The sequence below is a fragment of the Haliotis cracherodii genome, unplaced genomic scaffold (assembly GCF_022045235.1).
Source record: "Haliotis cracherodii isolate W230 unplaced genomic scaffold, xgHalCrac1.p SCAF_22, whole genome shotgun sequence".
NCBI classification, from domain to species: Eukaryota; Metazoa; Mollusca; class Gastropoda; order Lepetellida; family Haliotidae; genus Haliotis; species Haliotis cracherodii.
The window spans coordinates 11,254,762-11,282,523 of NW_027266278.1; the positions used below are offsets into that span (position 1 = coordinate 11,254,762).

The 27,762-nt window shown below is 40.4% G+C and overlaps 1 protein-coding gene across 4 annotated transcripts in view; it reads right to left on the minus strand.

Annotated features, from left to right (window-relative positions):
• Positions 1-27,762, minus strand: part of LOC139471163 (NAD kinase-like) — a 50,654-nt gene that overhangs the window by 6,839 nt on the left and 16,053 nt on the right. Inside the window, exons 1-4 of one of the 4 annotated variants that reach the window (XM_071253439.1) lie at positions 16,669-16,733; positions 2,301-2,430; positions 1,858-1,966; positions 1,052-1,137 (exon numbers count right to left, since the gene is read on the minus strand). In XM_071253439.1, coding sequence (XP_071109540.1) covers positions 1,052-1,137; positions 1,858-1,966; positions 2,301-2,430; positions 16,669-16,691 — 348 coding nt within the window. In that variant the 5' untranslated portion in view covers positions 16,692-16,733. The other 3 variants (XM_071253437.1, XM_071253438.1, XM_071253436.1) reach the window with 3 other exon arrangements.

The following is a 27,762-nucleotide window of genomic DNA, read 5'->3' on the forward strand; positions in this document are numbered from 1 at the left end:
TAAGGAAGTGTAAATACAAAACAACTTTCATTTGTAAACACACCAAACAGAAGACCGGTTGCAACTATGGTCATTCAAGCCCATTGCGGTTAGTGCGCAGGACAACTGTAAGAAAACTTAAAAAGTCAATTAACACAACACTTTAAATCTCGGACCAACACTCTCACCGATGGGGTCCCGGCTGTGTATTCTAAATGGTTTGGTTTCCTTGAGCTATCAGCCGAATTTATATCCTGCTTGTACCGTTTAGGAAGAGGGAAATCAGAGTGTTCGCAAAAGACGTTTTTGTTAACTGTACCACCCTATATTGAAGACGTGAAAAAATAAACAAACTCAAATCTGCTTGCATGTCAGTGACAGCTTCAAACAAAGGGCAAGGTCACCACCCGAAAATGAAAAGACAACCGTGATCTACTCACAGTGTTTTACACAAGAGATCAATAGGGAGAGTTATTGTTCACATTTGGGATGTTGACACGTGTGACGTACGGATTTTGTATCTTACAACCTGTATCTTCACCAGGTTGGTAATGAATGCATTGAGAGAGATTCACTCTTCAGATAGTCCTGGGCATTGACGACATGGACTGAAGAGTTATCTCCCTTGTTCTGCTGTTGCCGTCCACATATGTCACAACATCATGGTTCATTTCTTTCTCCCACAACCAACAGATGCTGACACTGAACAGCTGCTCTCTACAGTACAGCTCAATCTATATTACCTTCCTCAAAGCTCTCAATGCTCCTGTTGAATCAACTGCTTGAAATAACCCACCCTCTTTACAGCACAAAACAAAATCCAGCAGGCAGGGCTAAGAAGTGTCAAAACAATTCAACAGGCTAAAGCTGAAACTAACCAATTCTATGAAAAGCTACAAATATGTTGCCCTTATTTCCCAGGGTCCTGTTCAACAAAACGATCGCAGCACGAACACTTCCTGGAGCTAATAAAATATGAAACTTTGATGATCGTAGCACTAACATAACTTTGTGCAAAGAGACCCAGGCCAGTGCCCAGCTAGCTGTGATCCCTACATCATCATCAACTTACCTGAAATAAAGACGAAGCATAGAGCAGTGTCCCATCACCACCGAGGCACACAATGAAGTCGATCTTGTCTGTAAGATCTTCCTCACCTACAAGCAACATCACTTGTCTTATTAGGCATGTATACATGTAGCAGGGAACTACACTGACAGAAGCATAAACACTGTCAAGATGGGAAAGAGTTAAATGTTAAACTTCACAATCACTGTCGCTGCTGTTTGAATCATTTGAGGTGAGGTGAAATGGGGTTTAACATAACGACCAAGATGATTGCACTTATATAGTGACGTGCATGTACGTGTGTGTGTTTGTGTGGCTGCTTGTACTAGTCGGGACTGATGTCAATTTATAGTGCTAGCACACTGAGATACCATGCCGCAGTTTTTTAACATGAATACCCCACTCAGACACAGTATACTGACTTCGAGCCGACCAATCCTTGTTTTAGCCCCTTAATGCCGAGCGCCAGACAGGGTAACAACAAGCACCATCTTTTAACGTCTTTTGGTATGACGCGGCTGGGGATCAAACCCCGGACCTTCCGCTCTCTGGGCAGACGCTCAACCATTAGACCACGGAGGCGGTCCATACGTCAAAGAAACATGCAGCGTTAGAAATTGGCACTAGTCCTGTAGTCCTTGCCAAACTGCTCAAGAGTTAAGGTATGATAAGGACCAGTAAATATTTTTCATTTTTAAGGGTTATTCTATGTTCTCATTATAAGGACTAGTAGACTAAAACTGCCAGTTTCTATTGCTGAGCATGCCAAACAAATCACCATATCATGTGATTTTTGTACAGTGACTTACCTTCTTTGAATGTCTGTATTTTGGACAGAAGATCCTGGCTGTCCGTTCGGAACAGTTTACTCGTATCTTCCAGAACCTTCTCTTCTACGTACACCACCATGTTCTTCTCCTGAAACAAGTCAGTCAGCACAGTGAGTGTCTGTGTAACAACATTAAGAGTCATCCTTGCAGAAGCAGGGTTCACTCTCTGAACTTTCTGACATGGGACCTTTATGTGAAAATTTCAAATATTCCAGAGCTACACCAACACCTGCCCATACAGCTCAATGTTAAAATGGCCCAATGTATTTGAAAATGTGGGCCTTTTTTCAAATCTAGGGGCACAAGGCCCCACCCTAGAAGTATCCCTGCTGAAGGCCAACAAAATACAACCAAGCAAATTGTCAGTTATTGAAAACAGGTTTTGGATCAGTCATATTCTGATATTTGAAAACTTGTCTCACCTCTATAAGCCAGACAATGAGGTCTTTGAATGGAATGATAATGGATTCATCGAACATCTTCCTGACCACCAGGACAGAGAGAGGAGGTTTGTGCCACTTCAACTTCTGACAACCCGGGTCGGGAATGGTTCTGAAGAAACAACACATGGAAAATAAGAATGAATTTGAATTGTACCAGGGTAAAAATGATTCAGTCAAATAAGCACGTCATTTATTGAAAGAACACCATGACTGTGATGAAAGTCATCATTCTGTAGACATGTCACTCCAATGCTGTTCTTTAGGGTAAATCCAGTCAGCCTGGACTCTTGGTTATCTTAGTTCATGGGTTTGGGAGAAAACTGGTAGTCCAAGACTATTCTCAGACCAGTGGCCATGACGAAAGTTGTTGATACATTTTGTTATGTTGCTTTTTGCAACTCTTGTAATCTTTAATGTAGACCTCTCCTTATTGTTTAAAGAGTGTTTGTCCTTACCTTAAATGTTTGTTCTTATCTAAGCATGTGTTTGTCCTTACTTTAAGCATGTGTTTGTCCTTACCTTAAGTGTGTGTTTGTACTAAGTGTCTGTTTGTCCTCACCTTAATTGTGTGTTTGTCCTTTGTTTAAGTGTTTGTTCTTATCTAAGCGTGTGTTTGTCCTTACCTTAAGTGTGTGATTGTCCTTACCTTAAGTGTGTGTTTGTCCTTACCTTAAGTGTGTGATTGTCCTTACCTTAAGTGTGTGATTGTCCTTACCTTAAGTGTGTGATTGTCCTTACCTTAAGTGTGTGTTTGTCCTTACCTTAAGTGTGTGTTTGTCCTCACCTTAAGTGTGTGTTTGTCCTTACCTTAAGCGTGTGTTTGTCCTCACCTTAAGTGTGTGTTTGTCCTTATTTTAAGTGTTTGTTCTTATTTTAAGCGTGTGATTGTCCTTACCTTAAGTGTGTGATTGTCCTTACCTTAAGTGTGTGATTGTCCTTACCTTAAGCGTGTGTTTGTCCTTACCTTAAGCGTGTGTTTGTCCTTATTTTAAGTGTTTGTTCTTATTTTAAGCGTGTGTTTGTACTAAGTGTCTGTTTGTCCTCACCTTAAGTGTGTGTTTGTCCTTATTTTAAGTGTTTGTTCTTATCTAAGCATGTGTTTGTCCTTACTTTAAGCATGTGTTTGTCCATACCTTAAGTGTGTGTTTGTACTAAGTGTCTGTTTGTCCTCACCTTAAGTGTGTGTTTGTCCTTATTTTAAGTGTTTGTTCTTATCTAAGCATGTGTTTGTCCATACCTTAAGTGTGTGTTTGTCCATACCTTAAGTGTGTGTTTGTCCTTACCTTAAGTGTGTGTTTGTCCATACCTTAAGTGTGTGTTTGTACTAAGTGTCTGTTTGTCCTCACCTTAAGTGTGTGTTTGTACTAAGTGTCTGTTTGTCCTCACCTTAAGCGTGTGTTTGTCCTTATTTTAAGTGTTTGTTCTTATCTAAGCATGTGTTTGTCCATACCTTAAGTGTGTGTTTGTCCATACCTTAAGTGTGTGTTTGTCCTCACCTTAAGTGTGTGTTTGTCCATACCTTAAGTGTGTGTTTGTACTAAGTGTCTGTTTGTCCTCACCTTAAACGTGTGTTTGTCCTTATTTTAAGTGTTTGTTCTTATTTTAAGTGTGTGATTGTCCTTACCTTAAGTGTGTGTTTGTCCTTATTTTAAGTGTGTGTTTGTCCTCACCTTAAGCGTGTGTTTGTCCTTACCTTAAGCGTGTGTTTGTCCTCACCTTAAGCGTGTGTTTGTCCTTATTTTAAGTGTTTGTTCTTATTTTAAGCGAGTGTTTGTCCTCACCTTAAGTGTGTGTTTGTCCTTACCTTAAGTGTGTGTTTGTCCTTATTTTAAGAGTACGCTTGTCCTTTTCTCAAGTGTGCTAGTCTTTACCTTAAGTGAGTGAGTAAGAATTTTTTTAAACTGCGTTTAGCAGTATTCCCGAGGGACACCAGAAATGGGCATGCCAAGCGAACGCTTTAACAACTTGGCTTACCTTAAGTGTGCACTTGTCCTTATCTTAAGTGTGTGCTTGTCCTTATCGTAAGTGTATAACAGCTAATAACAGGTATACTATCACTAGTCCTAACCATTGAACCGTTCCTTGCTTGAAACATCAGCCAAACAGGAAGTGGAATACTGTGTGAATTAAGCCACAGCATAACATTTTACACTTTTCCCTCTTTTCCTGTACATATGATGAGATGAAGTGGGGTTTAGCATCACATTCAAGATTGTTGCACTTATATGTAGCGGTGTTCAAGCATGTGTATGTGTATGTGTGTTTACTAGTCTGGACGAATGCCTGTTTTATTGTGCTAGCCATCTGAGACACCATGACAAAATGGATATCCAACTCAGACACAGTGCCAAGCCGACCTGTCCTTGTATGATCCCCTAAATGCCTAGCACCAGGCAGGTCAAAAACAAATACCATATTTTAATATCTTTTGGTATGACATGGCTGAGCATCACTCCAGGGCCCCATTTTACTTAGCCATCTTAGCGCTAAGATGATCTTAACTTCCATACTTAACACAGGCTTACGGTGGTTGTAGCGTTAAGATAGCTTTGTGGAACGGGGCCCTGGGTGCCATTGAACAAAACAACCTTTGGGCCATGACTGTCGTAAGTCTATCTTATGGTATTTGAGTTTCAGTCACCTTTGCGCTAAGATTGCTTTTAGGAACGGACCCAGGGTGCCATTCTACAAAACCAACAAAGTGCTACGACTGTCGTAAGTCTATGTCAAGGTATGGGAGTTACAATCACCTAAGCGCTAAGATCACTTTGTGGAACGGGGCCAAAGACACTCTATCCACTAGAACATGAAGTCTACTGTATCTAAATGTAAATATCAGTCTGACATCAATTCAGAAGGAACAGCATTTTTCTTCCAGTCACTACTGCATAGTCATAAACATGATCGACATAGGAATAAAACACACTGCCTGTCTGCATGGTCTGTCCATTAGCCTATCAGTTTGTCTGACAGCCCACTACAATTTGGAGCTGCCACATATCCTGTAATCACTTACAACACAAAAATGGGCGAACAACATTTTACTGGGACATAGCAACAGGGGTGACAAAACATAAAATGAAAATTTGTGTTGGATTAGACGCTTAAATGTCATGTTACAGCTTCTGTAAACTGACCAATGGCAAACTGGAAAGCAGTATCTCCACTAGATCACACAAGCAACGTGACGGAGCCACTGCTGAATAATGTATGTTTTTGTTTGTTTGTTGTTTAACACTGCACTCAGCAATATTCCAGCTGAATGACAGCTGTCTGGACCCAACAATCATGTGATTGACATCATGATCATCAATCAATGCCAGTCTGACCATCCAATCCCATTAGTCGCCTCTTACAACAAGCAGTCACCTTTTTAGGGCAAGTATGGGTTGCTGAAAACATATTCTACCCTGGATCTTCACGGGTCATAAAGCATGTGTGATAGGCTGGCAAAATTTGGTATGTTGACATAATCTGTGTGTGAGTTGGTTGGTTGGTTGGTTTGTTGTTTAACGCTGCACTCAGCAATATTCCAGCTGTATGACTGCGGTCTGTAAATAATCAAGTCTGGACCAGACAATCCAGTGATTGATATGAGCATCGATCCACGCAATTGGGACTGATGGCATGTATTAACCAAGTCAGCAAGCCTGACCACCCGATCCCATTAGTCGCCTTTTACGACAAGCATAGTCGCCTTTCACGGCAAGCATGGGTTGCTGAAGGACTATTCTAACCCGGATCTTCACGGGTCCTGTGAGTGAGTATTCAAGGTATATCATAGCATGTCATTGAAATGTAGAAGGAAAGCCAAGAGCAATGCAGGCCTGGGACGTTAAACCTTTTTTTCATGAACACGGATATAGTACTGACAAACACAGAAGTGAGTGAGTTTGATTTTACACCGCTTTTAGCAATATTCCAGCAATATCATGGCGGGGGACACCAGAAATGGGCTTCACACATTGTACCCCTGTCGGGAATCGAACCCGGGTCTTTGGCGTGACGAGCTACCCGACCGCCCCACAAACACAGAAGCATAATCAGTGAGGACAATGTTTCGAACCGCCGTTCATATGCCTTCGGCATGCCCAAGGTACACAACACTACACAGAGGATTGTGCCACCTCTGGTGACTTGAATATGTGAACTAGTGAGTGCTCCCGTGTGAAAACAGCTAATATTCCATTGTAACAACGAAGACACTGACACATACATCATGTACATAAATAATTAAATTCCTGCCTACTGGCCAGTCATTTGAAGATAAGCGAATCAGGCGAACGTTGGTGCATGGGTGACCGTGTTCGATAGCTTCACTCCTGAAAGTTCCCAGGGCTTTGGTCCTGCCCCACATGTGGTGTCTCCTTAGGCAAGTAACTTTGTTCGAAATGTGCCTCTGTTCACCAAGCAGTGAGAGGATACCCGGTAGAATGAAATGGCGATGTGGCTGTTAACCTTCTAGGGCCTCACAGGCCGCTTGGGTTATATACTCCCCAGGGAACTGAGAATGAAAATCGAGTGCTCACTGATTCATTGACCGGGGTAATAATAGTGTAGCGCTATGAGCATCTACTTGGTGTATCATCCAGGAATATCTGACGCACTAAAAATGTACTTTTATTATTATTATTATTATTATTATTATTATTATTATTATTATTATTACATCTGGTGTCTCCTTTGGAATGACACTTTGTTGGTAATATGAATCTGTTCAGCCAGCAGTAAATGGGTACCCGGTAGTATGGGATGGTAACGTAACTGTAACCCTTCCAGAATCTCATATGGCAACATGATGGTAAACTCCCCAGGGGGCTGAGAATGAAATATCAGATCACACTGATCCACAAACTTGGCAAGCATTCACTTGGCGATTGGGATGTGATGCATTAAAAATGTACTTATTATTAATATTATTATTATATCATGGCCAACACTGACAGTGGTTATGTCATGTGTGGAGATAAATTGTCAAAATAACAGTGATTGAAAATAGTTTATGATTTGATTTGAATAACATTCTTGATCCCAGTCAACAAAAGTACAAAATTCTGCTCGTCCTGCTGTTTCACATGGATTTCATGCTTTGTGCTATCACTATAAATTAGACATGTTAGAACAGGCATGACAGGTCATCGAACATCAGCTGAATAGCTTAGGTAGTTAGTGTTCATATGAGGTAATGAATCACAGGAACTACACAGCTGTACCACAAGTCTGTGAGTCATACCCTCTAAAGGCTTAAATTCACACAAAAATTACCTGAAATACGAATGTCTGTTTGTTTGTTAATTAACGCCGCACTCAGCAATATTCCAGCTATATCACAGCGGTCTGTAAATAATCAAGACCAGACAATCCAGTGATTGATATCACGAGCATCGATCCACACAATTGGGATTGATGACATGCATCAACCAAGTCAGTGAGCCTGACCACCCGTGCATATTAGTCTCCTCTTACGACAAGCATAGTAAGTCGCCTTTTACAGCAAGTATGGGTTGCTGAAGACCTTTTCTAACCTGGATCTTCACGGCTGTGAAATGGTGAAACACTACACTAAACGGGACTCCAGTTACATTACACTGTGTGAGCTTGATGTGGGAGAAATCCCGAAGTGTTAGACATCTTCCACTGGGAGATACCAGGGAGCATGGGTGCTGACAAACCGAGAACAATAATTAGGAAAGCTGGGATTTGAAACCATGATCATAGCTTTCTTGTATGCCTAAGAGACACAATTCGCACGACATGATTGTGCCATTCGTACCCCCTATTTACAAACACATATTGCATGCCTAAGAGACACAATTGCCACGACATGAATGTGCCATCCGTACCCCCTATTTACAAACACATATTGCATGCCTAAGAGACACAATTGCCACGACACGAATGTGCCATCCGTACCCCCTATTTACAAACACATATTGCATGCCTAAGAGACACAATTGCCACGACACGAATGTGCCATCCGTACCCCCTATTTACAAACACATATTGCATGCCTAAGAGTCAGAATTGGCACGGCACGAATGTGCCATTCGTACCCCCTATTTACAAACACATATTGCATGCCTAAGAGACACAATTGCCACGACACGAATGTGCCATCCGTACCCACTATTTAGAAACACATATTGCATGCCTAAGAGACACAATTGCCACGACATGAATGTGCCATCCGTACCCCCTATTTACAAACACATATTGCATGCCTAAGTGTCAGAATTGGCACGGCACGAATGTGCCATTCGTACCCCCTATTTACAAACACATATTGCATGCCTAAGAGTCAGAATTGGCACGGCACGAATGTGCCATTCGTACCCCCTATTTAGAAACACATATTGCATGCCTAAGAGTCAGAATTGGCACGGCACGAATGTGCCATTCGTACCCCCTATTTACAAACACATATTGCATGCCTAAGAGTCAGAATTGGCACGACACAACTGTGACATCCGTACCCCCTATTTACAAACACATATTGCATGCCTAAGAGTCAGAATTGGCACGGCACGAATGTGCCATTCGTACCCCCTATTTACAAACACATATTGCATGCCTAAGAGTCAGAATTGGCACGACACAACTGTGACATCCGTACCCCCTATTTACAAACACATATTCCAACATACGACATTCACTTCCTATACTGCGTTAGATAAGCGGATGCACATCAGGAAATACTAATCAGAAATTGGTAAGTCTCCACGGTGATGCAGCGCAGATATGACCAGGAACCAGTCTTAATTTCACAGCATGAAACACATTGTGTATTGCTCAGCAGGGATTTGTGAAATCTCAAGTACAGTAAACTATGGTTGAAACGAACTCAAAGGGACCACCGATTTTAGTTGTTATAATCATAGTTCGTTATAATTATATATACAGCAAATGGACTAGTCTGTCTTACAGACCCTGATACATTTATATCAACTACAGCCCATGCAAGTCTATAATGTTTGGCAAGTCTAGATTACTGCAGTATCATGAAGAGAATCACTGGGCTCCCTTTTTATTAGATTTTTCTTAAGATAACTGAACAACTGTTTTTTTCTGTATGATATGTTCATTTCAGAGACTATATGTAAGTCTACAAATGGACAGGATGAAAAAAAGTTTGTTACATCCGTCAGTTCATTTTAAGCGTTGTCGTTATAAACGTAGTTACTGACCACAAAACTGTGTTATAGGGAATAATAAGAATAGAGTTAGCAGATGAACGAGGGTTTTAAATTATTGAAATCTAGCTTGCCACAACTGGGAATTTCCCCCGAACCTTGCCATTCTTTAGCACATTGTAATTAGAGATGACAGAGAGGAAGGATGAGTTATCCACGGTATCCGAGACTTACGACCTGCAGACAGAACAACCAGGGTGACAGAGTATATGTGTATGGCACTTCTAGTTCTACAAGTACGAGCAATATTTCAGACAACATATCAAGGTGATGGACACCAGAAATAGGCTTCACACACTGTACCCATGTGGGGAATCAAGACAAGATTTTCGACGCAACAACCGAAACCTTAAACCATGAGGCTACCTCACCGTCCTCCTGTTCCACTCAGTCTTAAACATCAATCAAAGACTTCATATAGCACTGATAATAGAAAACATACAAAGCCGCAAAACCTCAGGCGATGGCCGATGCCATTAGAAAACAAACAAAAAATGTCTTCAACAAGTTCAATGTTATATGGTTTGTTGCCCAATAACTATGAAACAGTTAGAGAATAGCCTACAAAGTCCTCGGAATTATAATTATCCCTCCCCGAGTGAATTAATTTTAAGTCTGATTTTTCAACATAAATTCACAAAGCACAGATGATCCAAAATTCCTAGTTGCAAGTAAGTTATCTATTACATTACCAAACGTCTTTTCCTTGAGAAAATATATAAAAAAGTGGGTTTCCTGATGTCAAGAAGAGACTTCAGCTCAGTCACTGAAGCAGGAACATCACATCCTTGTGACATCAACAACAATGGATGACTTCATCTTCAATTATTAATATGACTTAATCTGTTTTATTTGAAAACCATAGAACAATCTTAGATTAAATGTGACTAAACCAAGTGCTAGATCGTTACAACTATAACAATAGCTGCTGACTCTAGCACACACAGGAAAGAAAGAAGTGATGTTTCTCGCTATTACGCACGTCACAGCTTGTGTTGCTATAGTGCTATTCGGGAAAAACTAATTGTGTGTGATTGACAGTGAAGAGGACATCTGTTGAAAATCTGAAAATTCAGTTAGTATGACAGAAGCCAAAATACAGGATTTATGGCAAAGATGTAATAGAGGTAGAGGATTCCCAAGAATTAAGTGGGTTTCCTGATGTTAAGTAGAGACTTCAGCTCATTCACTGTTGCAGGAACATCACATAAATCTTTGTGACAATGGATGACTTTATCTTCAATTATCTTTTGACTATGCATTCAGTTGACTTTCACACTGCCATGGGCCTCTCTGCAAACAATGAAAGCAATGGAAAATTGAAACAAACTCTGTACATTTACAAAGTTTGCAGTTTGCATATTTAGTTGTATAGTAAACTGTCTTTGTTGGCAAATAACATTCAAGATGTAGCATTAATATCAGCATTCATCTTTCATCAAAGTGAAAAGACTACAGGCACTGCAAAAGATTTCATGAAAACCTATAACTGTACGCTGAACTATTGTAAACAGTGTATCGACACTTGATTGCCAGGCTGAGGTACATTTGTGTAGATCACGCTTTAACGCCTCAACCCTTCAACCCACAGTTTACAGAAAGGTTCCCGGGTACATTTGTGTAGATCACTCACCAACCCTTCTACCCACAGTTTACAGAAAGGTTCCCGGGTACATTTGTGTAGATCACTCTCCAACCCTTCAACCCACAGTTTACAGAAAGGTTCCCGGGTACATTTGTGTAGATCACTCTCCAACCCTTCAACCCACAGTTTACAGAAAGGTTCCCGGGTACATTTGTGTAGATCACTCTCCAACCCTTCTACCCACAGTTTACAGAAAGGTTCCCGGGTACATTTGTGTAGATCACTCTCCAACCCTTCAACCCACAGTTTACAGAAAGGTTCCCGGGTACATTTGTGTAGATCACTCTCCAACCCTTCAACCCACAGTTTACAGAAAGGTACCCAGGTACAGTTGTGTAGTCATTTCTACAACAGCCCTCAGCCTCCAGTTTACAGAAAGGTACCCTCTCTACAACAACCCTTCAGCTGACATTGCCAAGGTTCATTATAAAGGGTACATGAATGTTTTCTTGTTAATAAATAAGCTTACAGAAAGGTAACCTGGGTACATATGTGTAGTACCACAACAATCCCTTCAGCATTACCCCCCATCACCAGTCAGGTGTGACACACAAGCTCCACTCCATAAAGCCAAGCTGTCCCCACACAGATAGCTAGGTCAGACCAAGTGTCAGCTGGTACTCACCTATGGCACGGCTGACCAGATGTTTTCATTACTGATAAACGTTCCATTAACTTTCCACCCGGGGCGTCTCCACAACTAACCTGTAGATGGTGTTGTTGTTGTCATCCATGCTCCGCCACTGACAGCATCGTCGTCAACAACAAATTTACATGCATTGCCCGGAAGAAGGAAGAATATTAACCACACAGGAACAGCGTCAGTCTGCACACACACACAGTGAACAGTTCACCATAACAGTGTACTCCATGGTGTTATCGTCACAAGCAAACTGTTATCACAAAGCACAGTCAACACAGTTCTGCTTGAAAGAGCTTATAAAGCAATGGGTTTTTTCATTGATAGTAATGTACATGTACCATGTTTGCTGCTTTATAGTCATTATTTATTATCAACAATGGAAAATCCAAACACATTCATTCCGAATGTAAGGGAAGTAACTCCTCATCTGAATCTATTGTAGTCCAGTTACCTATCATGAGTACCTATCGTGAATACCTGTTGTGAACAGCTATCAACAAGACCACAACAGTCTGTTGACTTTCATCAACAAAACAGATCCAGGGGTTGTCACATTGTTTTACACAAAAGCACTTCCTCCTGATATCGTACACTGCTACATGTAATGAACATCGTCCACAGTTGACTTGATTCTAATAGTGTTTATACACCATGTAACACATGAGCTGTGACAGCTCTGTCCAACACTGTCCAACACTGTCCACCTGATATCGTACACTGGTACATGTAATGAACAACAGTCACAGTTGACTTGATTCTAACAGTGTATAAACACAATGTAACACATGAGCTGTGACAGCTCTGTCCAACTCTGTCCAACACTGTCCACCTGATATCGTACACTGGTACATGTAATGAACACCAGTCACAGTTGACTTGATTTTAATAGTGTATGTACACCATGTAACACCTGAGCTGTGACAGCTCTGTCCAGCACTGTCCAACACTGTCCTAGCTACACTGTACTAGCTACACTGTCCTAGCTACACTGCCCTAGCTACACTGCTCGGAAAGGTCCTACACATCCGTATCAGTGTCAGCTCGCCTCACATCCTCCTCTGTCATAACAATCCCACTCAGGTGTCAACTCTCTAGTTCACAGCCATGATTTCTGTGAAAACAAATTCAAAGTCTTCAGTTAGCAATGGTTAGTGACGTATGAGACAAGGTTGACAGCTTCTGTCAGCATCAGGTCCAGACAGGTGATGCTCCAGCTGTGAGCAGCGACCATGACGGTGCTAAGGCTTCACTACACAAGCTGGTTACATACAAGTCAAAAACACCAGGCTGGATATACACATTTACTATACTAGCCAGAATACTTGACATTCCTGGTTGATATACACATTTACTATACTAGCCGGAATACTTGACATTCCTGGTGGATATACACATTTACTATACAAGCCGGAATACTTGACATTTCTGGTGGATATACACATTTACTATACAAGCCGGAATACTTGACATTCCTGGTGGATATACACATTTACTATACAAGCCAGAATACTTGACATTTCTGGTGGATATACACATTTACTATACCAGCCGGAATACTTGACATTCCTGGTGGATATACACATTTACTATACCAGCCAGAATACTTGACATTCCTGGTGGATATACACATTTACTATGCCAGCCAGAATTACTTGACATTGCTGGTTGATATACACATTTACTATACTAGCCGGAATACTTGACATTCCTGGTGGATATACACATTTACTATACAAGCCAGAATACTTGACATTCCTGGTGGATATACACATTTACTATACTAGCCGGAATACTTGACAGTCCTGGTGGATATACACATTTACTATACCAGCCGGAATTCTTGACATTCCTGGTGGATATACACATTTACTATACCAGCCGGAATACTTGACATTCCTGGTGGATATACACATTTACTATACCAGCCGGAATACTTGACATTCCTAGTGGATATACACATTTACTATACTAGGCCAAATACTTGACATTCCTGGTGGATATACACATTTACTATACTAGCCGTAATACTTGACATTCCTGGTGGATATACACATTTCCTGGTGGATATACACATTTACTATACAAGGCCAAATACATGATAATCCTGGTGGATATACACATTTCCTGGTGGACATACACATATACTATACTAGCCTGAATACTTAATAATCCTGGTGGATATACACATTTACTATACTCGGCTGATTACTTTGACATACCACATCTAGAAACACCTGGCTAGACAGGCCACTCCAATAACTATACCTGCTGCAGCTCCCCACAATGAACACTCCCTGAACCAGACCTGGCTGACCCCAACAACTGTACTTCCATGCATCTTCCACAATGAACACTCCCTGAACCACGGCTAGATACACCTGGCTAGACAGGCTACCCAAGCAACTCTACCTCCATGCAGCTTCCACATTGAACACTCCCTGAACCACAGCTAGATACACCCGGCTAGACAGGCTACCTAAGTAACTGTATCTCCATGCAGCTTCCACAATGAACACTCCCTGAACCACGGCTAGATACACCTGGCTAGACAGGCTACCCAAGCAACTCTACCTCCATGCAGCTTCCACAATGAACACTCCCTGAACCACAGCTAGAATCATCTGGCTAGACAGGCTACCCAAGCAACTGTATCTCCATGCAGCTTCCACAATGAACACTCCCTGAACCACAGCTAGATACACCTTGCTAGACAGGCTACCTAAGTAACTGTATGTCCATGCAGCTTCCACAATGAACACTCCCTGAATCAAAACAGGGAAGTCAAACACTGCCACCCTACACAAAACAAACCATGTCATCGAGCAGCAGCATTATCCTCTCTCTGTATCTCCTACAGCAATTGTTAATGAGGTGAATTTAACACTTGCTGTTCAATTTTCATGTGAAACGAGAGACGTGTCATAGAAATGGTACGAACTATGGAGTGACAGCTGTACTGTTATTATGTTCAAACATCCGGCGCATTACACTACAATAACACTTGTACAAACAGTGAAATGTGTTAATGCATCCAACAAGGATACGAGGACCTAACACTCACACACTTCTCTTGCTCAGTGACAGGTCAAATTGCTCTCACATAGCATGCGAAGAGAAAAGTCATAGAAACATAACAAAAACTTTCAAACAAGCAGCTAAACCAGCTTCCAATTCTCCTTACAAAGCCAGGGTTAGTGAGTGAGTGTTATATGGCTTTGAGAACAACCAGCAATTATACACTTCCCAACTGACAGCAAATTCCACTTGCCCGAATTGTCTGGGCACTAGAGCTGTTATAATTCACTCGCGTATTCGGTGAATCGAACCGTATCCATTCATGAATTGAATTCGTTATTAGTGGCCACTTGATTGAATATTTATGAATAAAAATACCCATACGAACATATTTTATGCATAGATTTCTTCAAAAGACAACACTCTTATACTATTTAATTTGACAGTATTGTGGTCACTGGTCATTGTCACATTTGAGCAGATACTAGCACCTGGATAAGTGCAGTATATAAATGAATAATATATTAATAATATATTAATGATTAACAAACCATGTCAAATAATTTATGTTGTTGTTGCCTCACTGAACATGCTGAATATGACAAATAATACATCAACTGACCTGTTATTTGATTTCGTGAATTAATATTCATATTCGCTATCCTATATTCATGATACGAAATGTATTCGCCTCATAGTGTATTCGTTACAGCCCTTCCGGGCACTGGATGAGATTTTGACCCCTGAGAATCATCATCCACACATATTCCTGAGGCAATAAAAGGCTGGAATTATGGAGTCATATTTTGGATGGACTCGAGTCTATACATAGGTTCAATGGGTTCATAAAGAACATGGTGACTGCCATGCAGATTTCGGTCGATTGCAGGATTTGCATAGCATATGTACTGTCAAAAGATCATTGAAAGATATTTTCCAAATCTTTTCATGTTTTTAATCAAGGTGCTCACGTGATCTGATGTACTTCGCAGGGTAAGATCGGTCAACAGGTGGGACACAGAAGGGACATAAGAGTAATCGCCACTGGTGGTGCTACCATCGAGCCACTAAATTACAGCCCAGTTCGGCAAAGGGGGGGGGGGGGGGGGGGGGGGGAGTAGGTAGAATGTTACAGTCAGGTAACTCCCTTGCCTTGGGAGGATGTCCTGAAGATTACACCCCTAGTGTGGTAATCATTCCAAAGAGCCAAGGACAAGGTCAGGTCAGCACAGTGAAATAGGGTTTATTGCCACAGTTTAACATATATACCCAACTCAGACACAGTATACTGACTCCCGGCTGACCAGTCCTTGTTTTAGCCCCTAAATGCTGAGTGCCAGACAAGGTAACATTTATCTTGTAACATCTTTTAGACGTGTTGCTTTTAGAAATATTCCGGCAATGTCATACAACACCACTAAAAACACCACTCCTAACAGAGCCATTTTTTGTTGTTGCTGCTTTTAGAAATATCCCAGGAATATCTTACAACACCACTAAAAACACCACTCCTAACAGAGCCATTTTTTTTGCTGTTTTTAGAAATATCCCAGGAATATCTTACAACACCACCAAAAACACCACTCCTAACAAAGCCATTTTTTTTTGGCTGCTTTTTGAAATATCCCAGGAATATCTTACAACACCACCAAAAACACCACTCCTAACAGAGCCATTTTTTGTTGTTGCTGCTTTTAGAAATATTCCGGCAATATCATGTAACACCCCAAAAAGTCCACTCCCAAAAAAGCCATTTTTTATGCTGCTTTTAGAAATATTCCGGCAATATCATGTAAAAACCCCAAAAGTCCACCCCTAACAGAGCCAAATGTTATGCTGCTTTTAAAGTCCTACCTCCACACCCAATGCTGTAACATATAGGACTGTCACTTGTCACGGGGCCATGCACCGGTATATCAGCTGGTGCCGTTACACGTCAGACCGTCACTTGTCACGGGGCCATGCACGCAGTATATCAGCTGGTGCCGTTACACGTCCGACCGTCACTTGTCACAGGGCCATGCACGCAGTATGTCAGCTGGTGCTGTAACACGTCGGACCGTCACTTGTCACGGGGCCATGCACGCATGCGCAGTATGTCAGCTTGTACAGCCCAGCGAAGCGCACGCACACAGCCATCACAGGAAAACACTTACAAAATACTTTATTAAATAGAACATGTACATGGCCAACCCACTAAAAGCCATCGACAAACAATCTGGGAGTTGTTACGAGGCCATCGAGGCATGCAGGCACAGGTCATTCACACAACAGTTTATAATAGAAATGATTTTCATCAAAGTAACCTTAACTTAAAAATGGCCCAGTTATCCTTGACTTCACAAAAACGCCCAGTAACTGTGACTTGACAAAACGGAACTCTGTGACCTGAACAGTATTATACAGGCACATATGTACTGTGGCCAGCATGGCTATTTCTTCACAATTTCAATCACATTCTGGTTTACACTCGATTATTTACAGGCCATTCTCATATGGATGGAATACTGCCCACATGGCCCAGTATGGCATTAAACAACAAACAAACTTAAGAAAAACAAATTGTCACTTGAAAACTTTCTGAAGATTTTAATCGATATATTTCGGATAGAGAAATCAATTGAACACAAAAACAATACAGTATGACAGATGGACAGAAAATTGAAAAAATTGGCAAATGAATTGTCTAGTAAACATGGTTAATATGTCTCTATTTTGAACATGGACAGTTTCCACTAATGTGCTGTTAGGATTTAGCTTCACACGTAGTTAATAATGACCCCAATAAGCATGGAAAATGTAGCCTGCTCGTTTCACCATTTGTTAACTTTGTTGTACACCTGTAGCCAACTATACTACATGTCATATTACTCTGTGTAAAAGTAGGTAACATCATATACTGAATTGAATGAAAAATATTTAAAAAACAAAAATAAAACAAATAAACAAACTTAGCTGTGTGGGAGCCTCTCTGCTCCTCTATAAGAACACCTGCTGTAAGATCGATCATGTTATCAAAAGCCTCCAGTCACCATGACAAAGCATTCTTACACCTTACGTTTTTTTCATACAAAACATTTGTCTTATTAACAGAAGAATATACCAGCCACAACACATTAACAGAAGAATATACCAGCATTGACATATTACAGAAAAATATATCGGACATAACATATTACCTGAAGAATATTAGATATATATGATAACTAAACAGATCAACAATGCGTACACTGTATAGGCTCACCATGACATGCTTATACCACAAAGTATACTAGACATACCAGATTAACAGATGCATATACCAGCCCTGAAAGTCATTAACATATGCACAGACAAGTAACCAGCCACAAGAGATATATCTATGTTCTATTTACTTCTCATCATGCTAAAGTACACAAGTCTCTTTACTCTATTACGTCAATTTTACCTTGTTTACAAATGCCTGTGGGGAACCATTCAGCAAATGTTAGTTTCAACAAATGACTAATCGTTTTGGGGAGTTAAAAGTTGACTAATACATCTGCATACATTTCAATGAAGAGCTCCCGAATTTGAATCCTGCTGACACCATATGACGAAGCAGACAGGCGAGCCACTCCGAACACTTGTCTATATTTGTATATTTGCTACTGCAACCAAGGCCTGCACCCGTGGCGACTCCTAAGCCTCTACACACACCTGCCTGTGTAGTCAGTTTTATATCATATCCTGGTTGAAATGTCAGTAAATTGAGTGGGAAAATTTTATTTATCAAGATACATTACTAACACACAAAACTTATGAGTTTATTAAGCATAAGGACTTTGAAAAAAAGCAACATAACATATTTTAGGTTAATTATATTTTAGGAAATTGTTTTTTTTCTGTGAACTGCACTGAGTGAACTAATCTGAGTGTAAACCACAACATAGTGCTACATACTCTGAGCTTTTGGTTATCTATCTGCTACCTAACATGGTTCATAACCTCACACCTGTCTCAACTAAGTAAGTGTACATCACACCTGCCTCAACTAAGTAAGTGTACATCACACCTGTCTCAACTAAGCAGGTGTACATCACACCTGTCTCAACTAAGCAGGTGTACATCACACCTGTCTCAACTAAGTAAGTGTACATCACACCTGTCTCAACTAAGTAAGTGTACAGCACACCTGTCTCAACTAAGTAAGTGTACAGCACACCTGCCTCAACTAAGAAAGTGTACATCACACCTGTCTCAACTAAGTAAGAGTACAGCACACCTGCCTCAACTAAGTAAGTGTACATCACACCTGTCTCAACTAAGCAGGTGTACATCACACCTGTCTCAACTAAGTAAGTGTACATCACACCTGTCTCAACTAAGTAAGTGTACATCACACCTGTCTCAACTAAGTAAGAGTACATCACACCTGCCTCAACTAAGTAAGTGTACATCACACCTGCCTCAACTAAGTAAGTGTACAGCACACCTGCCTCAACTAAGTAAGTGTACAGCACACCTGTCTCAACTAAGTAAGTGTACATCACACCTGCCTCAACTAAGCAGGTGTACATCACACCTGCCTCAACTAAGTAAGTGTACATCACACCTGTCTCAACTAAGTAAGTGTACATCAGCCATCACACCTGTCTCAACTAAGTAAGTGTACATCACACCTGTCTCAACTAAGTAAGTGTACATCAAACCTGTCTCAACTAAGCAGGTGTACATCACACCTGTCTCAACTAAGTAAGTGTACATCACACCTGTCTCAACTAAGTAAGTGTACATCTGCCATCACACCTGTCTCAATATCCATCTACAATATCTGAAAAACTATCGGACCTACTCTAATGAAAGTTGATATGAGATTATTAAACAGTCATACATAACTGGATATTACATTTAAAGACAATCGGTGCATGAATAAAAAATCTGTCTATTTAGCTATCACTATACTTCATCAACAACCAGACCTGTTCGTCACGGGTGGAACATGCATGCATTGAAACAGCCATCTGCATGATGCTACCCCTGAGTCACAGGGCCGTATGACACAGTTGAACCAATCAGCTCAACTCGAAAGGGTGCACAGGAATCACACACGCACGAATACGGTGTTAGCGTTGGGCGTCTCAACGTGCGTGATTTCCGTGTTTCACACATCTGATCAGTGGCTATTGTGTCATAATTGTTGTATTGCACACAGGTCACCAGTGTCTATCATGCTATAATTGTTGTATTGCACAAATCTGATCAGTCTTTTTGGCTACATTTGCTGTTTCACACATCTGATCAGTGTCTATTGTGCCATAATTGCTATAATGCACACATCCGATCAGCGTCTATTGTGCCATATTTGCTATGTTGCACACATTCGATCAGAGTCTATTGTGCCATATTTGCTATGTTGCACACATCCAATCAGCGTCTATTGTGCCATATTTGCTATGTTGCACACATTCGATCAGTGTCTACTGTGCTATATTTGCTATAATGCACACATCCGATCAGTGTCTATTGTGCCATAATTGCTATAATGCACACATCTGATCAGTGTCTATCGTGCCATATTTGCTATATCGCACACATCAGATCAGTGTCTATTTAGCTATATTTGCTATATCGCACACATCCGATCAGTGTCTATTTAGCTATATTTGCTATGTTGCACACATCCGATCAGTGTCTATTGTGCTATATTTGCTATATCGCACACATCAGATCAGTGTCTATTTAGCTATTTTTGCTATATCGCACACATCTGATCAGTGTCTATCATGCTATATTTGTTATGTTGCACACTTCCGATCAGCGTCTATTGTGCTATGTTTGCTATGTTGCACACATCTCATCAGTGTCTATCGTGCCATATTTGCTATGTTGCACACATCCGATCAGTGTCTATTGTGCTATATTTGCTATAATGCACACATCCGATCAGTGTCTATTGTGCTATATTTGCTATGATGCACACATCCGATCAGTGTCTATTGGGCCATAATTGCTATAATGTACACATCCAATCAGTGTCTATTGTGCTATATTTGCTATAATGTACACATTAATGCTGGCGGCTTGAACAAGCATGTGTGTAAAGTCCTTCCACGATATTGCCGGTGCATCGTTGGCCCAAGCCTCAGGGTCAGGTACTGGTGAGACACAGGCTGCCTTTTGTCTGTTGAATCTGGTTTCAAATAGATCCACTGAGTTGTTGATGGAGAGGCTGCATTCGTCTGCGAACTAATGCTTGGTCACATGTAGATCTAATAAGCACACTCCACAACAGATGTCGAGGCATCGACGTCGCAGGCGTGAAAGGTATCATTAAGACAAGGCTACATCTGGTAGATCAAGGCTGGATATATAATTCACCGGTGATCATATAAGAAGTAGGGTGATCGATGCCAGGATGAAGCGCGACATTGTTACCAGAAACTGTGCTTTGAAGGAAAGTAAACATCACTGGGAGGTCCAAGCTCCACACACACACCGACAATCCAGTGTGAACTGTATGGTAGATGGACAAAGTGATGTCTCGAGTTTTCAAGCATGATGGTCTATGTGCAGTCAGAACCCTGTAGAATGTTAGCCATTCCCGGTGCAGTAGCAAGATGATCTTCGTCATATTTGATGCATGTAAATACAGTAAATTAAGGTTATAGCGAACTCAAAGGGACCACTGGTTTTAGTTCGTTATAATCGTAGTTCATTATACGTATATATACAGCATATATACAGCAAATGGCAGGGACCTAAAAACCAGTTCGTTATATCCGCCAGTTCGTTATAAGCCTGTTCGTTATAAACGTAGTTTACTGTAGTTGAAAATATTGTCAAAATTGAACAAAGCCAATTGTACTGGTGAAATTCCATTGAATGATCCGGTTGGTGTCTAACCTGTCTTGATCATCACTGGTACCCATAAACCGAAATGGTAATATAACTGTATTAACATATCAGCCAGAGTTTGGATCCGTAGGTGAGACCACTGAAGGTCGTCCCAGGACCTGGCTGGCACATGATGACTCTGTCCAATGTCTAATCCATCGTTAAATTGTGATTAAAATTAAAATTAGATTAAATTAAAAAATAATTGTTAGATATGATGTATAAAGCTTAGAAGAATGTAATTTCAAGCCAATTTTTTATACTGAAAATGGTTAGGTTTGATATGATGGTTGGGATTACGGAGTTTTTCCAACTACTCAATTGACGCGAAAATGAGAGAGTGACGAGTATACCGGCTTAATCTTAGGGGTGAATTCGGGTGAAAATGTGAAAATGTTTCTCTGCTTTCCGGGAAAATAGCACAGGAAGCTTGCACTATCATTCGGAACTGAGATGAGATAAACAATTAGAATGAGTCAGGATAAGGTAATATGGTTATTTCTCTTAACTTGGTTAATGAATCTGCAGACACAAAATTGTGATAAATCAAAAAGAAATTTCCAGAATTAATATCTATGTTTGTGTAGAGTAATCACAGCTAATGCTATAAACACACATGTCAAAACTAAAATCTACCCAAAATGACATGTTTAGGCTAGCATGGCTACTGGGGCCAAACATTTACTGAGCTGAGTGGTAGACATTAACAAAGAGCTATGTACAAGTTCTAAAAGTACAAGCAACCCAACACAAACTGTATGTAATCACTCGAAACATTTCAGGTCCAGCTTTGGACTCTGCAGACCCCTTCAGCTGATAGATGAATTGAATTCCGCCTACTAACTCCAATGTTACAATTACCATATCTATAGCATGGACACTCTCCCAAAGAGACAGACAGAGAGAGGACAGGGCAGTCAGTTGTGTGGTGATGGCTTTTGATATAGTGTTGTGAGCAGTGGCTTGAAATAGGTCCTTATACTGACTCACAATGGGGTTGCAATGGACATCTACTGATCAAGTCTATAGACACTTCTGTTCTTCAGAGAGTACATGAGCTGTCACAAGTCATCACGGTATCTCATAAATCACATACTATATATATGGAAACCGTGAAGATCTGGGGTAGAATAGGTGCTCAGAAACCCATGCTTGCTGTAAAAGGTGTCTATGCTTGTTGTAAGAGGCGACTAACAGGTTGATGCATGTCATCGTATCCCAATTACTTTGATTGATGCTCATGATATCAATCACTGGATTGTCTGGTCCAAACTTGATTATTTATAGACTGCCATCATATAGCTGGAATATTGCTGAGTGCAGCATTAAACAACAAAGTATATTTTAAACTATATTGATATTTGTGCAAGGGGCCAGGAAATAATATATTCTGTCCTAGAAAAGGTTGGCAAAAATCATATTGCCTTAGACATGCTGGTTTGCTGGGTGGGATTGGGGTAATTAGCAGTGTCTTCAGTGTAAAAAAGTACTGCTAACAGCTTCAGTAGCAGAACCATTAGTGATGTCATTTGATTGTGACGTCATGCTAACCAGTGACGTCACAATGGTCTGCAAGCATTGTGATGTAATTTCATTGCAGCGATATCTACAGTGTAGATATTGCTTGATCACACCCAAGCGATATCTCCTGTGGGAGCCTGTTTTGGATGATAAATTGTATAGTCCTACCTTTCTGAGAGAAAAATGGCTACCTGGCTGCCATATTAGTTTGAATGCCTTGAACAACTTGAAACCCCTTGTACATGATGCAGTGACACACATCAACAAAGTTTTCAGGTGAATCCATCAAGCCATTTCAGAGGAGTTTATCATTTATCATCCAAAACTGGCTCCCACAGGAGATATGCTTGGATGAGATCAAGCGATATCTACACTGTAGATATCGCTGCAACGAAATTACATCACAATGCTTTGCAGACCATTGTGACGTCACTGGTTACCAAGACGTCACAATCAAATGACATCACTAATGGGTCTGCTACTGAAGCTGTTAGCAGTACTTTTTACACTGAAGACACTGCTAATTATTGTCTACAAATTGAAAAAGTTGGAAGAATGATGTTGGATGATAAATAAAATCTCACCCTCGTGTCTTTTGATATCAAATATATCAACACTCGTTGATAAAAGTGGGAAAAATCCTCGGCAAGCCTCGGAATTCTTCCACTTTTATCAACTCGTGTTGATACATTTGATATCAAAAGACACTCGGGTGAGATTCTCTATGTAAAATAGTTATGGATGACAGACTTGCGACGACAGGTCAGGTGTCTCCATTAATGAACTTCACAAAGTAATGACACAAGCAAATAGTCGGTCCCTTCATGTGTCATGATGGATTTTTATTGGAAAGTCCCTGACTGATGTTTACATCAGAGGAGATCTCTGATAAACAGGAGAAAAGCACAAGTGCTGTAGGGCATCAGTGTTAAGTCATACATCAGCTGTGATGTTCTGATAACATCTCAACAACCGTTTCATTCTTCCCTTGACAGAACATTGTGAAATATTTTGTTCTTTGCGCCACAGGTGGCCCTTGATGGCCTTACAGAAGCAGGATCTATGTGTGAGAGCCGCATCTCCATCCACCAGTATGTGATCTTATTCATGAAGTGTTTACAATTCAAAATGTTTTTAGAGCATCACTGAATCATAAACACAAAAAAGGGGATCAAGGCTTTATTGTAAGGACATCATGGCTGACCTCAATATCAAAGCTGTTTTTGACTCCTCAGAACACTGAATACAGGTACAGAACACTGAACCACACATTTCATTCCGCTCATCGACCTCGGAAATGGAAAATATCACCTCACACAAGAGCTTAGAAAACCCTATTCACTGTACAATATCACCTCACACAAGAGCTTAGAAAACCCTATACACTGTACAATATCACCTCACACAAGAGCTTAGAAAACCCTATTCACTGTACAATATCACCTCACACAAGAGCTTAGAAAACCCTATTCACTGTACAATATCACCTCACACAAGAGCTTAGAAAACCCTGGCAACTGTACCATATCACTTGACACAAGAGCTGTGAACACCTTGGCACTGCACCCCTCATGGTTTATTCTCCCTGTCGTGTTTAATGTAAGATAAACAACAACAACGAGTCGATTATTTCTTAAATGAGACATCAATATTATGTACAACCTCTTTAAGATGTTACTAAAATGTACCTGTATTTAAATAATGATGACTCATTGAATAGAATAGTCCCTTTTACGAACAGGTGGGTTAAGTTTGGTATTTCCCGCATATTCTGACAATCCTCCAGCCATTATCTCTCCTTTTCTCCCAATACTGATTGTCATATCTCTCAAACTTTTGAATGCGATCATTTGGCCTTTCATCTGCGCTGTCCAGCTAAATCTATGAGGATTAGACTCAATAGACACTTCCCTCTAAAAAATAACGTTGACCAATATATGACGTCCTCACGTTGCGAGCGTATATTCAAATCTCCAGAAATGACGTCATGATAGAACAATGTTTTATCGTGAAATAAACCACACTTCATTCTTCATTGTTCTTTGCAATTTATCACATAGCGATCTCATATTGTCCAATAAAACATCCCGCTTCTCATAAATATATCTGTCGAAAGTTAATATACAATGATACCTTGACTTGTATGTCAGAAAGACAAAAATTTAAAATAAAAATTCCATCTTCACATTTTTCAAAAATGTGGATAAAAAATCTAATATTAAATTTGTGGTGGCCAAACTAATATCATCTTTATATGGTGTCAGCTACATTTCCTCAGTTATGTGTGACACAGTTGACATGGCAGAGCAATCTTCTGTTGTTTACCTGCACTTCCTTGTTCGTATCAAAGCAATCGTGTCTACAGCATGGCTCGCCACACTTTAAAAACAATTAGCTTTCCCTCTAACACAGCTTCACAACCATATCTATATCACCTAGACATTCTGTGACCTGGCTTTATATGTAAGCTGCCCCCATTCGTCATCACGCGCCCTTTCCGTAACCTGCAAGATGACTCGTCCCCCTATTAATGAATGTTATGTGTGAAAATATGACAAAATCAATCAGAATGCGCGCGTGATTTCAAATTCTTTGTCAAAGAATACCACAGAAATAATTTTTGATTTTACTAATGACTTGCATCTAATAAAATACCCAAGACACAGTTAAATGTGTTCAATCATATGTATAATTCCGAAAATAATCAAATTAGACCTTGTTTAGGATTATTAACAATTATGAGAGTTTGTTACGGACAACCCCTTTTAGAACTATTTTGATACGTGAGTACTCAGCAAATACTGAATCAATAATGAATAACAAATTACAAATACAATGTTTTAATTTGATGAGGACAGGATGTTTCATCTTAAGAAAAGATATCCAAAAGATTTTCTGTCTATTTGATTAAAACTTTGGAAAACAAAAAGCAATATATAGAGAATAACCTCTGTCTACTCCAACTGGGAATTAAGGATTATTTGTCCCGAGAGAATACTTTGAGGGCTGATATTCCGTAATGCCCACTTGCAAGTAAGTTATACTTATAATACGTAGTCCTGTTTCACTCCTCTACTGTTGTAATGACACCACATAAACAATGGACGACATCATCTTCAATTATTTGCAACAATAATGTTCACATGACGTCACATTGCTTGGTCCTCTTCCCAAACAATGAAAACAACATTTGAACATTTGTTATTTTCATTAATATGACAAGTGGGAATTACTCAAATTAATTTCGCCTATATGCGTGCCATTATCATGCTTATGGGTAATATTAAGAACCTTTACAAAAAGGCTGCCTCCGTGGTCTAGTGGTAGAGTTCGCCTGGAAAGCGGAAGGTCCACGGGGGTTATACCAAAAGATATTAAAAGATGGTACTTGTTGTTACCCTGCCTGGTACTCTGCATTAAGGGGCTAAAACAAGGACTGGTCGGCTCGGAGTCAGTATACTGTCTGAGTTGGGTATTCATGTTAAACTGCTGCATGGTATCTCAGTGGGCTAGCACTATAATTCGGCATCAGTCCGGATTAGTACAAGCAGCCACACGCACACATACAAATACGTGCAATAATGTTAAACCCCATTTCATCTCCCCTCACTTTACATCTTCAAGCAATACCTTATTTTATAGAATTGTCTCACATCACTTCACCCTCCATGTCCACCGTTCCTTGTTCAGCTATCAGCCAATCTTATGTTTTCATTCTAACCAGGATGTATATATGTTTACATGAGAAAGCAGGATCTCAATGTAATACAGTCAGTACACACCGGGAAGTCAAGAGTGGAGGGCCTACAGTTCGTCACGGTGCACACAGCCCCCAGCAATCAACATGTTCTCTATTAGAGTCCACCAAAACAACAAACTTTACTCCACATGAATTCACAAATGTTAGTGTGTTTGAGAAAACCACCTAAAAGCTGGGACAATAACAGATAATGTTCTTTTTCTGACGTTTTAGCATCCAGAAAACAGTGCTTTCAAATTTTTATTGCAAATTCTGGAGGACCAACATTCTTGATCTTCAGTGCTTGATTATATACCTTCAAACTCTGACTTCACCATGACTCCTAATGAAGTTCATTTCTCTGTCAACTCACTAACCTGTTGAAGCTGGGTTCTTGTGTGTTAGACCCAACACTACAACTAACCTTGCTTAAGTAAGCCTTATATTTCAAGTGGCTTAGAGACTCTTCAGGAATAGAGTGAGCCGGACACTTCAACAGTGTTTCAGTTTGGCTTATCACAAAGTTTAAGCTTAATGTGGGAGATAAGCCAAACAATTCAGTGTCTGTGTTGGTTTGTTGTTTAATGCCGCACTCAGCAATAATCCAGCTATATGACTGCGACTGTAAATAATCAAGTCTGGACCAGGCAATCCAGTGATTGACATCATGATCATCAATACACGCAATTGGAATACAATGACATGCATCAAGCAAGTCAGAGAGCCTGACCACCCAGTCCCGTTAGTCGCCTCTTACAATCATAGTCCAGTGTTATAGGTAAGTTGCTGACGGGTCAAGGTACATATCAGGGTAATTCTGGAATTTTAACTCA